The sequence below is a fragment of the Ursus arctos genome, unplaced genomic scaffold (genome assembly GCF_023065955.2).
Source record: "Ursus arctos isolate Adak ecotype North America unplaced genomic scaffold, UrsArc2.0 scaffold_18, whole genome shotgun sequence".
NCBI lineage: Eukaryota > Metazoa > Chordata > Mammalia > Carnivora > Ursidae > Ursus > Ursus arctos.
The window spans coordinates 14,851,704-14,867,162 of NW_026622852.1; the positions used below are offsets into that span (position 1 = coordinate 14,851,704).

General features: G+C 40.4%; 2 protein-coding genes and 1 non-coding gene across 3 annotated transcripts; all 3 read right to left on the reverse strand.

Moving 5' to 3' along the window:
* Nucleotides 1-1,707: 1,707 nt before the first annotated feature.
* On the reverse strand, nucleotides 1,708-2,271 carry LOC113260290 (interferon alpha-1/2-like). Its single transcript, XM_044386727.2, has one exon. The coding sequence runs from the start codon at nucleotides 2,269-2,271 to the stop codon at nucleotides 1,708-1,710; it is 564 nt and encodes a 187-aa protein (XP_044242662.2).
* Nucleotides 2,272-4,433: 2,162 nt separating this feature from the next.
* On the reverse strand, nucleotides 4,434-4,624 carry LOC113260696 (U2 spliceosomal RNA). Its single transcript, XR_003318071.2, has one exon. It is a non-coding gene; the product is annotated as a U2 spliceosomal RNA (small nuclear RNA).
* A 6,999-nt stretch (nucleotides 4,625-11,623) lies between these two features.
* On the reverse strand, nucleotides 11,624-12,190 carry LOC113260293 (interferon alpha-1/2-like). The gene has a single exon (XM_026505998.3). It carries the CDS (start codon nucleotides 12,188-12,190, stop codon nucleotides 11,624-11,626), a length of 567 nt encoding a protein of 188 aa, XP_026361783.3.
* Between the last annotated feature and the right edge of the window lie 3,269 nt (nucleotides 12,191-15,459).

The following is a 15,459-nucleotide window of genomic DNA, read 5'->3' on the forward strand; positions in this document are numbered from 1 at the left end:
TTTGCTTTAAATATTAAGAGAAGGCCTGACCAGCTTCCCACTCTCATTTTTGAAGAAAGTCTGTCAGTCTTTATGTGCTTGAGAATTCTGTTATTTGGGGATCCACTAAAAATCGTGACGTTCATAAAATTAGGTAACATTACTAGTGAGTAACAGAAAAGAATTCTCATCATATCAAGCTCTTTAGAAAACGAAATGTGGTACAGAGCTGCTGTAGTAAACAGGGTCACAAAGAGGAGTTAAGGAACCTATTTAATAAAGCCAGTAATTCCAGGAACCATTATTTTGTCAGTATTGATAGATAATTGGATGAAGGATTGAATGAGTTATCTATTCCTGCCCAGTGAGTTCTTAAAGCTGAGCAGCTCACCGATACACAAGGTAGTAAGAACCAAGACAGGATACACCATTGTACGTAGTTAAGTCACGATTCAGTCTAAATACAGTATTAAACACATTAATATGATTTGCCAGAACATCAATTTCATGAATGACCCAGGAAGAAAGAAATGACATAAAAAGGCAAACTATGCACAGAAAAACTGACCTACATTATTCCCAGATCCCATGCTGTATTCTTTTCCACTTCAGAGGAGCTGACTTCTCTTATTCCTGCTCCCACCTGCTCCATGGCGGTCTCTGCTTCTGCGTTCCACCAGACCGACTCTCAGGAAAGGCAGCAAAGGCATCTATTCTGACTTAGCAGGCAGTTGCAATCCCCATCTTCCAGGAATCCACTGATGCTCCCCAAAGCACATTTATTTCCTTAGATACGCTCATCAGCATCCTCTCTTGTGACCCGTGTACTGTATGGCCAGAAGTCCACTGTCTCCCCTGTGGCTCTTCTGTCCCCTCCCTTTCACGGTTGGAGAGCCTCAGAATCAAGTTTATGTCTGTTTCTCACACTACACGGTCTCCCCGCAGGACCATCTCTGTTTCTGGCTTTCCCTGCTAGATATGGACCTCAGCCGTGGTGTTTCTTGTCAAATGCCGGCTCACCTCTCCCCTGACACTGGACATTTGTGCCTCCACGTCTACCAGTCCCCTGTCGAGGGATCCACAGCTTGCATGTGTACTGGCTGACCTCCATTCTAGCCGCAGGTGAGAGAATTCACTTCCTTCCCTTCTTCATATAACACTAAGTATGAGGATTGCTTTCAGATTCTTATGCCTACAACAGCCAAAAATATAGATATCAGAAACTGTATTTATTACATCATATAGCCTAAGGGCAACGAGCAAGTTGTCTTAGAGGAAGTCCGTGGTTATTTCCGATGTTAATATAGTATGATAGGTAAATGTATTCTGCCATCCAATTTCCAATCAAGTTGCACAATTAGACTTGGTGTTACCCTTTAAAAATACTTTCCGTAGTAAAAGTTCAATAAAGAGGAAAAATGATAAACTTATTGTATATTTAAAATATATTTTATTATAATCTGCCATGTAAAGGTGCAGATATTATATGAAAAATCCAAATCTTATAAGTATTTACATAAATAAATATTTAAATAGATAAATAAACATGAGCATGGTCATCCGTAAGAGACTATTGCTTGTAGAGTTGACATGTTCTGGAAACACTTGAGAAATTGGCTCTGTTCATGTCACCAGGGCAGCAGAAATGAGAGTCTTTCACATGGCAAACTCACTCAGGAAAGTGTGATATTATTAGTCAGAGAGAATATTCCCATGTTGAATTGGATCTCATTTCTTGTGCCGTAGTCTTTCTTGCAAGATCGTTGATGAAAACAAGGAGCTCGTGATTTCTGCTCTGACAGTCTCCCAGGCACAAGGGCTGTATTGCTTCTCTTGCAGGTAGAGGGAGATTCTTTGGAAGTAGTTCCTCAGGATGGAGTCCACATTCATGCCGGGAGTCTCTCCCACTCCCGCCGCCTGCATGGGACAGGCTTCCAGGACGCTCAGCTGCTCAGAAAGTCCCGAGCAGAATTCCTCTAGGAGGGTCGTGTTCCAAGCAGCAGATGAGGCCTCTGTGCAGAAGACGTGGAAGATCTTCTGGTTCATCACATGCACGACCGAGAAGGCTTGAGCCTTCTGCAACTGCTTGCCATCAACCACCTCCTTGGGGAAGGCAAAGTCACGTGTGTACCCGTCACAAGAGCTAGCAGACATTCTCTTCATTTGTCCCAGGAGCGTCAAGGCCCTCCAGGCAAACAGGCCATGGTTCTGAGGCAGGTCACAGCCCAGAGAGCAGAGGGAGTTGCCGCTGAGTACCACCAGGGCCACCAAGAAGGAGAAGGGCAGGGCCATTGGGGATCCTGCAGAGGCTGCTGGCCTGGCTGGGGTGGGCAAGTCTGGGAACCGTGGCTCTAGGTTCTCTGAGCATCTTGCCTTGTGCGTGTGCCTTAAGTAGGGGACTTAGGAGTTTTCAATTTCTGAACGTTTCCCTTACCTTCTACTTCTCTTTTTGCTTTCCTTAGGCACTTTCTACTTGGGTTTAGAGCATGGGTTTCTCAACCATGTATTATTTTTTTCATCATTGTGTCTTGTCTCCAGAGTCTTTCTGGATGCTTTTAATTCAACCTTCCAAGACACACAGTATATCCATGGAATATATAGTTACATATTGTGTTCATATCTGTGCTTTATAGGTAAAAAAGAAAGTGTAAAGTTTATCCCATGCAGGGTAAGAATGAATGAAAATTTTAAACTAAAAGTATAATTTTAAAGCTATTGTTTCCTAAGTATGTAAGTAAATTTGATGAGTGACTTATAATTTATTTACATATAGAAATTGTAATATATAAGTACATATGCAAGTTAGCAATTTCTAAAAAAGACATAATGGTTTCAGTGTACTTAAACATTTTAAATCATTCCAAATTGCTAAAAGCTAGTGAAAAATTAAATTGTTTACTTAACTTTTCATTTTAGTGTACTGAATTTTGATTTTGCCTCATATGACAAAATAATTTTTAACTTCACCTGCTACTAGACACTCTTGAAGGTATTGTCAAAATATTTTTTCTGCGTAGCACTAGAGAATTACTGATGTGTTGAGTAAGTTTTGTAGAACTAATAATAAAATATAATTTGTATTTTGTTGCCAAAGCCTGCATCACATCAAAGCTCAGACAAGCAACAACCAAAAGGCAGCCAATGGCAGCTCAAAAGTAAGCAGAGATCACCTCTCCAGGTAAGACTTTGAGATCCAAGAAATGATGGAGAGAAATTCCTTCAATCCTAAGTGATTGCTCTTATTTCCGGTTTGTCGCAATGATCTTGAAGACAGTTTGTGTGTCATCTAAGAATTCTATGTCATTGTTTCTTGTAGAATACCCAAGAAAACCCAATGAGAAACAATAAATACTAAGGTTTTGTTAGACTGCTCCAAGGTCAAGCTTTGGATACCACAGAACTTTGTGATATTTCAGATTTGTTCACAACCCTAAGAACTACTTGGAACATTGTTGGAAGCAATTGCAACAACTATTCTCTCTGTTGGGGGAATATTGATATTCGATTGACAATGCAGATGCAGAACCAGAAACTACATGAAAATTCTTAGTATCTTTTACTCAGTTTTGCTAACTGCTAGCTGCTCTTTAAGAAAAGTATGTTTTTTTTTTCAAAATATACAAAAGCTCAGGAAATTGGCTTATTACACTATTGAAGTCAGTTCCTTCCAAGAATGAGCCTCTTTTGCTCTGGAATCCTGCCAGGAGATAGTCTTCTGCATAGAACACGACGCAAGTCTCCAGACTTGCTCACTGTCTTTGTCCATCTTAGCCAGTAGGTGACACTCTTCCTTCATAAACATTTAAACAGGCCACAGAGTAAAATGATCCTGCTTTCTATTTCCTTTTTGCTAAAGCTGCTGTTGCATCACTGGGGCAGGGACATTCCCTCAGGCCCAAAAATAGTCACCAGGAGGAAAAGAAGAGAACAAGGCCTCTCCTAGAAGAGTTTCCAAAAACCTAGAACTTTCACACCACTCTTGGTTTCAGTTAATGGCTTCGTACTTGGCAGAATGCCAGCCAGAAACTACAAGAGTAAAGGAAGCAGCTGTGTGAATGGGCAGGAGAGGTTCATGAGGAGTGAATGAGGAGGGCAGAGCCCACTCGGGGTTTCTACATGGGGAGAGGGAAACATTGTAATATGGGAGTGAGTGGATGGGATCTGGGAAAGCAGGGAAGAAGGGGGAAACGTGCTAGGTATCAGAATATATAGTGTATAATACTATTATGTATGTAATTGATGAGCCACTTGTCCCCAGTTCTGTTTTTTTTTTTTTAAGATTTTATTTATTTATTCGACAGAGATAGAGACAGCCAGCGAGAGAGGGAACACAAGCAGGGGGAGTGGGAGAGGAAGAAGCAGGCTCATAGCAGATGAGCCGAAGGCAGATGCTTAACCGCTGTGCCACCCAGGCGCCCCTCTTTTCTTTTTTTAAAATTTTTTTCTAACCCCCGAGGGGGTGCACCGTTCCTGGAAGTACTGCAATACCAGGTCGATGCGTGGAGTGGACGGAGCAAGCTCCTATTCCATCTCCTAACTCCAAAAATCCATTTAATATATCGTCCTCAGATAGAGGACGTATCAGATATTAAACTGATAAGAACAGATACTACACTTGATCTTAGCCAAAAGGCCGAGAAGCGATGCCCCAGTTCTGTTTTTTTAGACCCTCAGCAGTTTGCAATCAGTAACAGAGAGAAGGCTAGGAGAAGTCCACTATTCTCTTCTAGATCTCTATGAAAAATAAGAAAATAGTCACCATCTGTTGAGGTGAAATACTCTAAGAGCTTCTAAGTGTTCTAGATTATTTAATACTCACAACTCAAGAACATTTATAACGTCCTTTATATTTGGAGAAACTGAGGTCCAAAGAGGTTAAGTGAATTATTCGGGATCAAACATCTAAATTCCTTAGCAAAATATAGGTGCAGTACATGATCCTATGTCACGTGTCATAAATATGCCTTATAATTCTTATTCTGAAGTTCTCATATATTTTAATCCCAAATTTACACACTTTCTTGCTCTCTGTCTTTTTTGATGGCCTTCAGATATTGGAGAAGAGAAAGTTTCTGATTCACTTTCATTTTTTCATCTTATGCGGGAAGTGTCCCTGGCCATTATATTCATTGTAAACTCATTATTTATTAATGCCTAAGAATGTATCATTTTTCTGAAGTCATTGCCCTACCTAAAGATCAAATCTTTATTTAGTCAGGAAGAAAGGAAGCAATAGAGAAGTCTGGACATATCAATCTCTATGTAAAAATAAGCTGTATTTCATAGCAACAGAAAATGCAATGTAACAAAGAGGAAAATTAGGTAACCAGATTGGTAAAGCACATCATGCTCAAAACGGTTGTGTTATTGTTGACAGTCACGTTTCAGATCAAGATCTGGTGTTCAAATGGTGGGATTAACTATCCAGAAATGATTCCACAATGATTACCTGCCAATCCAGGTAGAGATCAATGTCAACTCTCACATCATATGGTAGATGAAAATAAAATCCTGATGGAATACAGATTTGATATAAAATTGGATTTTAAGAAGAAAAGTGGCTCAGTTGGTTAAGCATCTGCCTCTGCTTAGGTCCTGATCCCAGGGTTCTGGGATTGAGTCCTGCGTCAGGCTCCTTGCTCAGCGGGGAGCCTGCTACTCCCTCTGCCTACCTTTCTTGTGCTCTCTCTCTCTGACAAATAAATAAAGTCTTTTAAAAAATAAAAATTAAAAGGAAAGTAGTGCAGTTTCGGTCACGATGTATTAAGAAGGCTTGAACATGTGCTCCTAGCAGAAAAAACTAGAAAACTGTCCGTGATGCTGAGACAAAGAACAATATCTCCTTGAGTTTGATAATTAAGATGACTTTCTTCCTCAAGGTACAGTGAAGGAAAAAATGGAAGACACAAATAAAAACTGATAGGAACTTTTAGTGATGGAAAATATTACAAATATTACTAGTGACATATATTTTTTCAGATTTCTTTACGACAGTCATAAATATAGACCAGATTCTGGGTCATAAAAAATTTCTATAGAATTAAAAGGACTGAGATGATAGAGTAAGTTCTTTAACTGCAATAGAAAGAAATAGAAAACAATACCAGAGAGATACCTGAAAAATCTCCCAATATTTGGAAATTAAATAACACACATTTAAATAACTCATGGGGCAAAGAAGAAATCCCAAGGGAAGGATGAAAATACATGGAAATAAATGGAAATGAAAACACAACATACTGGAGTTGCCTGGCTGGCTCAGTCAGTAGAACATGCAACTGTTGATCTCAGTGTCGTGAGTTCAAGCCCCATGTTGGGTGTGGAGCCTACTTTAAAAATAAATAAATGATTTATTTACCTTGATTAAAGTGTAACTTAAGGCTTTAGATGCTCACGCTAGAGAAGTAGGAAAATCCAAAGCCAGGACTCTTCACTTTCACTGTAACAAGCTAGAAATAAAAAGAAGCAATTAAAAAATAAAATAAATAAAAAGAAACAATAAGGAGAATAGTGAAAATCAAGGAATTAGAAACCAGAAAAACTCTAAAGAAAATAAAGGAAACCAAGAGCTTCTTAAAAATATTTTTTTCAGTAAATTTATAGAACCATAGCAACGCTGATCTGCTTAAAAAGAGAGAGGAGACAACTTACCACACTCTTATTCTTCATCTATCAACATGGCCTATCTTTCTGCCTAATCGGATCTTACCAAAGTGATCAATGGCACCTATGTTTCCAGATCCACTGGGACAAGTTAGCCCTGTCCTTCTCTAAGACTCCCCTCAAATTTAAACTCTTTGTTTGCTTAGTCAGTGCATTCTGAAGATCATTCCTCTCTTGTTGTCTCCTACCTGCAGTGGCTACACCATCTCTGTGCCCTTTGCTAGCTCTTCCCTTTTAACCTTAAAAGTTGAACATCTTCCTAAGCTTTAGGTCATCTCCTCATTTTACAATCTACTCATAAGTGAACACATCTATTATCATGCCCTGATTTGCAAGTATGCAACAAGCAATTATAAATTAATATCTCCACTATATACTCTGTTGGAGATTCTGGATGCAAGGACCTATCTACTGGCGGAATGTCTGTGTTTAGAGATTTCATCTACTTTAAAGAATTCATCTGCTCTGGCCCCCCTCTTGACATCCCTCATTGAAGCTTCTAGCAAAAGAGTCTCTTATGCTCTACCTCTCATTGTAATATGAAATAGAATTGAAATTCCTTAAGGATGATTATTGCTGCTCCTTTCTCTTCAAAATGGAAAGCTCAAAGAGAATAAGCTTTACAATTGCTTTATTCATCTCTGTGTCCCCAGAATAACCACATAATCTGGCATAGAGATATGCAGTTTTAAGACAACAAATGATAGGGGCACCTGAGTGGCTCAGCCGTTAAACGTCTGCCTTTGGCTCAGGCGGCTCAGGCCATGATCCCAGGGTCCCGGGATCGATCGGCGGGAAGCCTGCTTCTCCCCGTCACACTCCCCCTGCTTGTGTTCCCTCTCTCGCTGTCTGTCTGTCTCTCTGTCAAATAAATAAATAAATAAATACATAAATAAAATCTTTTAAAAAAAAGAAAACAATTTGACAAAAATAAGATGAACAAATTTTGTTACATTCAAATATATTAAAAGGTAAATATGATATTATATGAACAAAACTAGTTTTTTGTTTTTTAAAGGGCATCTTGCTGAACAAATCTATTTTAAATAGTACGTAGTGGAAAAAATAGATGAATGAATAAATGAATGAGAATATGAGTACATTAAAGCCCTCAGCATATTAATGATTGTCATTTTATTTATTTATTTATTTATTTATTTGACAGAGAGCGAGAGATAGCGAGCGAGCGCAAGTAGGGGAACAGCAGGTAGAGGGAGAGGGAGAAGCAAACTCCCCGCTGAACAAGGAGCCCGACATGGGACTCGACATGGGGCTCGACATGGGGCTCGATCCCAGGACCCTGGGATCATGACCTGAGCGGAAGGCAGACACTCAACCGACTGACTTGAGTCACCCAGGCGCCCCATGATTGTCATTTTAAATACCTGGTCTGACTATTCAAAAATCTCTGCCATAGCTGAGTCTGGTGACCTGGGTGACCAGTGGGGGAGCGCCATGGCCCCCAGTTCCTCTCCAGCTCTTTCTACTCAGGACTCTTAAATAGAACAGGGTAGTTTTCATTTGCAGAATGTTCCTGTACACTATGCCTTTTTATTTTTGTTTGCTTTTCTTTACATACACTTTACTTAGATTAGAAGAGACTGGAAGACATCACCCATTTCAATTATTTTTTCATTTTTTCATCGAAGTTTAATTTGTTCAATGCTTGAGATGTGTTTCTATGTAAACAGAACCAAAGCTTTCAAGTGAGAAAAAATGTTTGTGTTGCGGTCACAAGTATGCAGCTTTGTTCTCCTTGCTCAGAACACAATTTCACCTCTGCTCCTGGGCTCTGTTTTCGCTCTTTTCATTTCCACACCTCAGCCCTGCTGCCTCATCCCTAGGCATCTGTCCTCTTCAGAAAGGATGTGTTCCCCCTGTTTGACAAGCACCCCCAGGTGTCTTTCCACACCTTGATCATAGGCCAGCGTTCATATTAATTGCTCAGGGAATAATGACCAATGAAGAATGTTCTCAGATTTTGTGTACAAAAGAAGATTTCCAAGGCTGGCCACGTGGCATGCTGTACGGGGGCCTCATGACCAGGGAGGTAAGTGGCATTTCCCCCTCTTTCCACCTTGTCCTACTAATGACTCATCAGTTTCTTCCCCAAGACCCTGGCTGGTTTCCTAATTTTTTAAGTGCACCTGGGTGTTTCCGTTCTGATTTCAGCCGCACTTCTGTGTGTCCTTTCTGGACAGCACCTCATCCCACCGAGCAGTGCATCTTACCCTGTGGGTCCGTGTGCCCACAGCCACCTGTGTTCCACCTTCGCCCTCCTCACTCCCTCCCTCCCTCCCTCGCTAGCTCCCTCTCTGTCTACGTGGCTGCCAGGAGTCAGCTCATCACACTTCTAGCTTTGAGCCAACCTGTCTTGGAGGAGGGTTGTTTTTGCCCCCTAACAATCAACTGCCCAACACCCAAGAGTGTTTCTGTGACCAATTGCTCTTCTTTCCATCAGGTACTCACGTGTCGTATTTTTCCATGTCTTCCAGAAGACACAAGGTAAATGTTATGTACTACATTCTTGTATCAGGGGCACGGATATGGATGAATCATACCCCCCCCTTTTTTTCAATTTTACCTTAACTAGCGACAGCAATTTTATGTCGCTAAATGTTGATGTCTATGTGGAGTTCAGCTCATTAGACTGTGGAGTCCTCCTTCTGCTCTCGGTTTCTGAGGCCACAGGGGACTCTGTGAGGCTTTCGCTGCCATACAGGACTTCAATTGAAGGAATGACCGTCCCTGCAGTATTTAGTCAGTCCTCTTCTTCTGAGCCTTTTGATTCCTTACTCTCTGTCTCATGGTGAAAATGTGGGGCAGTGAGGCTACATAGGATGCTAGAGAAAACCAGCCACCTTTGCTTTACTAGTTCAGAGTTTTAAAATTGTATATGTTCGTTTTAATTTAGTAATTTTCTCGACAGGAGTTGTCTTGCTCTTCTGAATTCCTTTCCATTTCATCCTGAGGTCAGTACCAAACTAGGGAAGTAAAAATGGAAACAGGAAGGGCCTGTACCATTAGTTTCCATCATTTTCAATACATCATTTTTTTTTCCTTTCTCCACTCAGCTTTGCTAGAAAGCTGTCATTACATTTGGAGGCAGTGAGGCCACAGGAACTCAAAGGCAATCTGACCAGGAAGGGAGTGACAACACGAAAGTGACTCCCAGCTCAGAGAAAGACATCGGGATCTCCTCTCTTCTGCAACCGCCTTCCACCTGCTGCTCTGTGGTCTCTGGTTGTGAATTCCACCAAACCTGCTCTCACTGTGGGCAGTTCTGTCTGCTTCCGCCTGTACCAGATGGTTTCAATCCATAGAGCAGCTTACTGACGTTCCACACAGTAGTAATCAAAATAATAATGAATTAGCATTGTGAGTAATGAAATACGCCATGATTTAAAAGAGATACATATTAAACAGATTGACATGATTGTCTATGAATCAAATCCATGAATCGACTAAGAGACACATACATTGCAAAAAGGGGAACTCTGCAGAAAAAAAAATTCACAAACTTTCCAATTCCCATTCTGTTTTCCTGCTGCATTTCAGAAGGCAAATCTCTCACAAATATTTTCTCCAAATACATTAACTTCTCTTCTTGTATTCAGTCACTCCCCCGACCTTCCAGTATGGTTTCTATTGATGAATTCTGGCAAACCAGCTCTCAATAAAGTTTCAGTGCTCCCCATATCCCAGTGTGTTGGGCACTTTCCAGCCACATTTTGCAACGATGCAATTTTTTGAAGCACTTTCCATCTTTGAAATAGACTCGTCCCAATATTCTTTCTTGTCCTACTGCCTTAGGGCCATTCCACCTTTGTTTCCTTTGTGGCTCTTTTCTCCCTTACCATTCAAAGGTTTAAAGAATTAGTCTTTTTATTTTATTTTATTTTATCTTATTTTATTTTGAGAGAGAGAGTGCAAGCACAAGTCAGGGTGTGGGGGAGGGGTGGCGGGGGAGGGAGAAGCAGACTCCTTGATGAGCAGGGAGCCCGTCCATCGTGGGACTCCATCCCAGGACCCCGAGATCATGACCTGAGCTGAAGGCAGATGCTTAGCCTACTGAGGCACTCCGGCACCCGTCGAGGAATCAATCAATTAATCAATCTTAATCAATCTTCTTTTCTCATAGTCTACTCTTCCCGTGTGACCACTTCTTGTTCCTAGGCTTTCAGTTAATGGAGTTGCTTATAAATCACAGACTCAAATATCCATTTTCCAAGAATATTTACACTTGGAAGTCTACCAGTCAATTGTAGGAGGTATCTACTGCTTCTGTTTTTGTTTCCTGACATGACTGACTGCAGCTTCTGCTGAGAAAACTCCATTTTCCCTCTTCTTCTCATTATACCACTTAACATGACTGATACTACTTCAGTACGATAATTGTTTTCAGGTTGGTTTGCCACAAAAATCAGTGGTACAAAGCAGGATTGGATTTGTTATGCCCACCTCTATCCTGACAGCAACATACAAACTGGCTTAGAGAAAGTCTAGTTTTAACTTATAGCATGAATAATGTAATATGAGTAAGTGTGTTGTACAATCCATTCTCTCCTCAGGTTATAATGAGACGTTTCTTTTTTAAATAATAAACAAATACAAGAATTTTTCTATACAAAATATTTAATAAAGAAAGGAAATAATAAATTGAACACATATAAAGGATATATTTTTTTCTCTTAACCACAAAGAGGAAGTATACCTAATATTATTCAAAGATAATTTAAATCCTATAAATAGTTAAATAAATAAGTTGTTAAATAGATACATAAATAGATCAGCATGGTCATCTGAAAGCAGCTAGTGCTTGTAGAGCTGACGTGATGTCACTTAATACTCCTGAAAACATGTGACAAATTGATTCCATCATGTCATGATTATAGCAGAAATGAGAGTCTTTGACAGGGCGGAATACATGGCAGTATGATATTATTTGTCAGTGAAAGTCATTACCATGTTGAAATGGGTCTCATTTCTTGCCCCTTAACCTTTCTTGCAAGGTTGTTGATGAAAACAAGGAGCTCGTGATTTCTGCTCTGACAGTCTCCCAGGCACAAGGGCTGTATTGCTTCTCTTGCAGGTAGAGGGAGATTCTTTGGAAGTAGTTCCTCAGGATGGAGTCCACATTCATGGCGGGAGTCTCTCCCACTCCCGCCGCCTGCATGGGACAGGCTTCCAGGACGCTCAGCTGCTCAGAAAGTCCCGAGCAGAATTCCTCTAGGAGGGTCGTGTTCCAAGCAGCAGATGAGGCCTCTGTGCAGAAGATGTGGAAGATCTTCTGGTTCATCACATGCACGACCGAGAGGGCTTGAGCCTTCTGCAACTGCTTGCCATCAACCACCTCCTTGGGGAAGGCAAAGTCATGTGTGTACTTGTGTACACAAGAGATAAGGGAGATTCTCTTCATTTGTCCCAGGAGCGTCAAGGCCCTCCAGGCAAACAGGCCATGGTTCTGAGGCAGGTCACAGCCCAGAGAGCAGAGGGAGTTGCCGCTGAGTACCACCAGGGCCACCAAGAAGGAGAAGGGCAGGGCCATTGGGGATCCTGCAGAGGCTGCTGGCCTGGCTGGGGTGGGCAAGTCTGGGAACCGTGGCTCTAGGTTCTCTGAGCATCTTGCCTTGTGAGCCCTCTTAAATGGGAACACATCAGTTTCCATCTTCTGAATGTTCCTCTTACTTTCTACTTTTGTTTTTCATTTTGCACTTTCCAAATGGGTTTAGAGCAGTGTTTCTCAACCATTTCACTTCATTATTGCCTCCCCTTCCCTTGACCCCAGAGGCATTTTAGATATTTTTTGCTAATTGAATCCCTCATGAAATTTTAACGACACAGTTATCCTCTATATCTATTTATGTCCTCTCTATGTAGCTGTACTTTATACATAGAAAGAGTGCCAAACTTCACTCTTTTATCCAATACAGGATTAAGATTGACAAAAATTTTAAGCTAAAAGTAAATTTAAAAGTTATTAACATTTTATTTAACTTTATAGCTAAGTTTTCAGAGCAAATTGTAATATACTTATATAAACAGTAATGTATTAAAATCATATCCAAATTTAAAATTATACCAATATATAATAATAATAGGACTGCAATGATATACTTTAAAGTTTATTAGAAGTACTCAAAACAATTGAAAATTTACAGTATTTTCCTAACATGTATTTTTAGGCCTTAACTTTTAATTTTGCTTCATATCAGAAAATAATTTTTAATTTCACTAGGTGCTAGATGTTCATCCAGATATTCTCAACATGTATTTCTTTTCAGCAATTGACATAATTATTAATGTGTTTAATAACTTTAGTAGAATTAAATGATCAAATATGAACTACTTGCATTTAATTCTGAAGCGCAGTTCACACTAAGGCTTCCACATAAGCAACATAGACAGACAAGCAATGGCAGCTACTACATAAGGGAAGGCCACCTGTCCCAATGCAGCTTTGAGATCAAGCAAATGACGGAGGGAGAATCGTCTGGCGAACCATCTATTTGATGTGAATTTTATTGCTCTAAACTTGCATACATTTTCTATAACTTCCATGAACTCAATGTCAATACTTCACATAAGATACCCAACAAAAACCAATAAGATACGAGATAATAAGAAAATAAATATTAAGGACTAAGATTTTGTCAGATATGGTTGATTTAAAGAGCAACGAACCATTGTAATATGTAAGATTCGTTCACTCTCAAGAACTAATTTTTGCACCATTGGAAGTAAAAACAGGCAAGTAAAAAAATGTATCCAATGTGAATCTTTCTTTTTTTAAAAGATTTATTTATTTGAGAGAGAGCGAGCAGAAGAAGGGTCGGAGGCAGAGGGACAGAATCTCAGGCAGACCCCCTTCAGAGCCTGGAGCCCGATGCAGAGCTCCATCTCACCACCCTGAGATCATGACCTGACCTGAAACTGAAAGAGGGATATTCAACCGAATGAGCCACCCAGGCGCCCCTGAATCTCTGTTTATATTTTTTCATGTAATTTCAAATTTCCCAAAGGACTTTCAGAGATTGCAAAGCAGATTTATTAAAAAAAAAAAAAGGAAGGGTGTTTGTCCTAAATTCAAAACTGTGTAAATATTGATTATTATCATATGAAGAACTTACTCTCACCTCCTATCCAGAACTCTTTTCATTTTGCCTAAGCCCTCTACATTCCTACTCTTTATGTGGAAGGTACGTAACCATCTTTGACACACCAGCTCTTAGTCATGGACTCTTCATTACTCAGTAGTCATCCTTGGCACCAGGCCCAGCGCCCTGGCTCAATACATCATGTTTACTGCAGCAGCTCTCCGATTTGCTTCTTCATGGCCATATTTGCTAGGACTGTATGAGACAGTGGCTAAAATATCCACTCTCCTCTTCCCGGTGTCAACAACTCCTACTGAGATTATTGCTGAAACTACTGGGATTCTAGTTGCTTTCAGGTGCACAGGGCTCTGGGATTTGGGCTGCAAGAGCACAATTTTCAGCCTTTGCCCAGCACTAGAGGAAACCCCCAAGGATGGTCTCATCTCAAATTTGCCCTCAACTTGGTCATCATAGAAAAATAACTAGCCTGGTGTCCTACACAGAGCCACACATCTAAACTCAAGCTCTCCCTGATTCACACAGCTCACAGCAATCAGGCTATTTATCCATGAGTTGTGGTGGATCTTTCCTGAAGTGTCATTGAACGACCTTTATCCTGAGATACTCTGGAGACAACTCAGAGACAACAATGAACGATCAATTGCATGCTCTTATCTCCATCCATTTGTGTGGGAGAGTCGGCTCCATTTCAGTTCGATTTCCACAATTTGGTGGGTAAAAAGCAGAGTGTGACTTCAGGTCAAAAAATGAAGATGTGGATTCTCAGTTCTTGGCCCTATTGCTCTTACTTGCTAATGCACTTACTCTTCTTTGTTACTAAGCATGGCTATATTCTCTCTTCTAGATGGCAGTCATGGAGCCTGCTATGGTCTGAATGCTTGGATATTATCTGTTGAAATCTTAACCCAGAAGTGATGATATTGGATGGTGGGCCCTTTGGAGGTGATGGGAGTACAAGGACATAGCCCTGATGATGAAATTGGGTCCCTTTTAAGAGACACCCTAATATTGGATTTCCAAGCTCTAGAACTGTGACCAATGACTTTCTACTCTTTACACGTTACCCAGGATATACATTTTTTTAAAAAGTAGCCCAAAGGGACTGAGCCCTGACCTGACATATTTTCTCCTTAGACTGTCTCCCTCAGGGGTCTGTAAAATACCCAAGCGGAGAGACTTCATCTTACCCAACTTGTTTTTCTAGGCATCCGGTACCGGTCCCCATCCTTTCCAGCACACCATCAATATTCATGAGGAAAACAAGCATGGTAACTATAGGAGAAAGAATAATACCAACAGATACTACAGAGGTATGATTTATGTAATGTGGGAGTTCAATAGATCTGAAGATCCTTTGTAAATTCCTCATGGTTCTACAAGGAAAGTTATAGTGGAATAGCCTGTGGGGCATTTAAAAACAAAAACAAAACAAAACAAAAACGTTTATGTGCAAGAAAATTTCCTTCAAGTTCGTAGTTTCAGTATTTAGAATATCAGGATAAGAATCACAAGCTTGGCCATCAGTAGAAGACTCACTGTCCTCTCTTATTTCAGTGAGCCTCAAGGACCTGCAAGGAACCACTTATCATGCTTTGGTCACCTCCCTCATAATAAGGAACTAACTTTGAATTTTACCAAGTGTTCCGAGACCTCATTTCCACCTTGTGGCATCAGGCAATGCCTTTGGGAATCAACTTGA

What these genes read in the sequence shown, in the direction of transcription:
- LOC113260290 (XM_044386727.2), bottom strand. Translation starts at nt 2,271, where the DNA reads ATGGCCCTGCCCTTCTCCTTCTTGGTGGCCCTGGTGGTACTCAGCGGC.
- LOC113260293 (XM_026505998.3), bottom strand. Translation starts at nt 12,190, where the DNA reads ATGGCCCTGCCCTTCTCCTTCTTGGTGGCCCTGGTGGTACTCAGCGGC.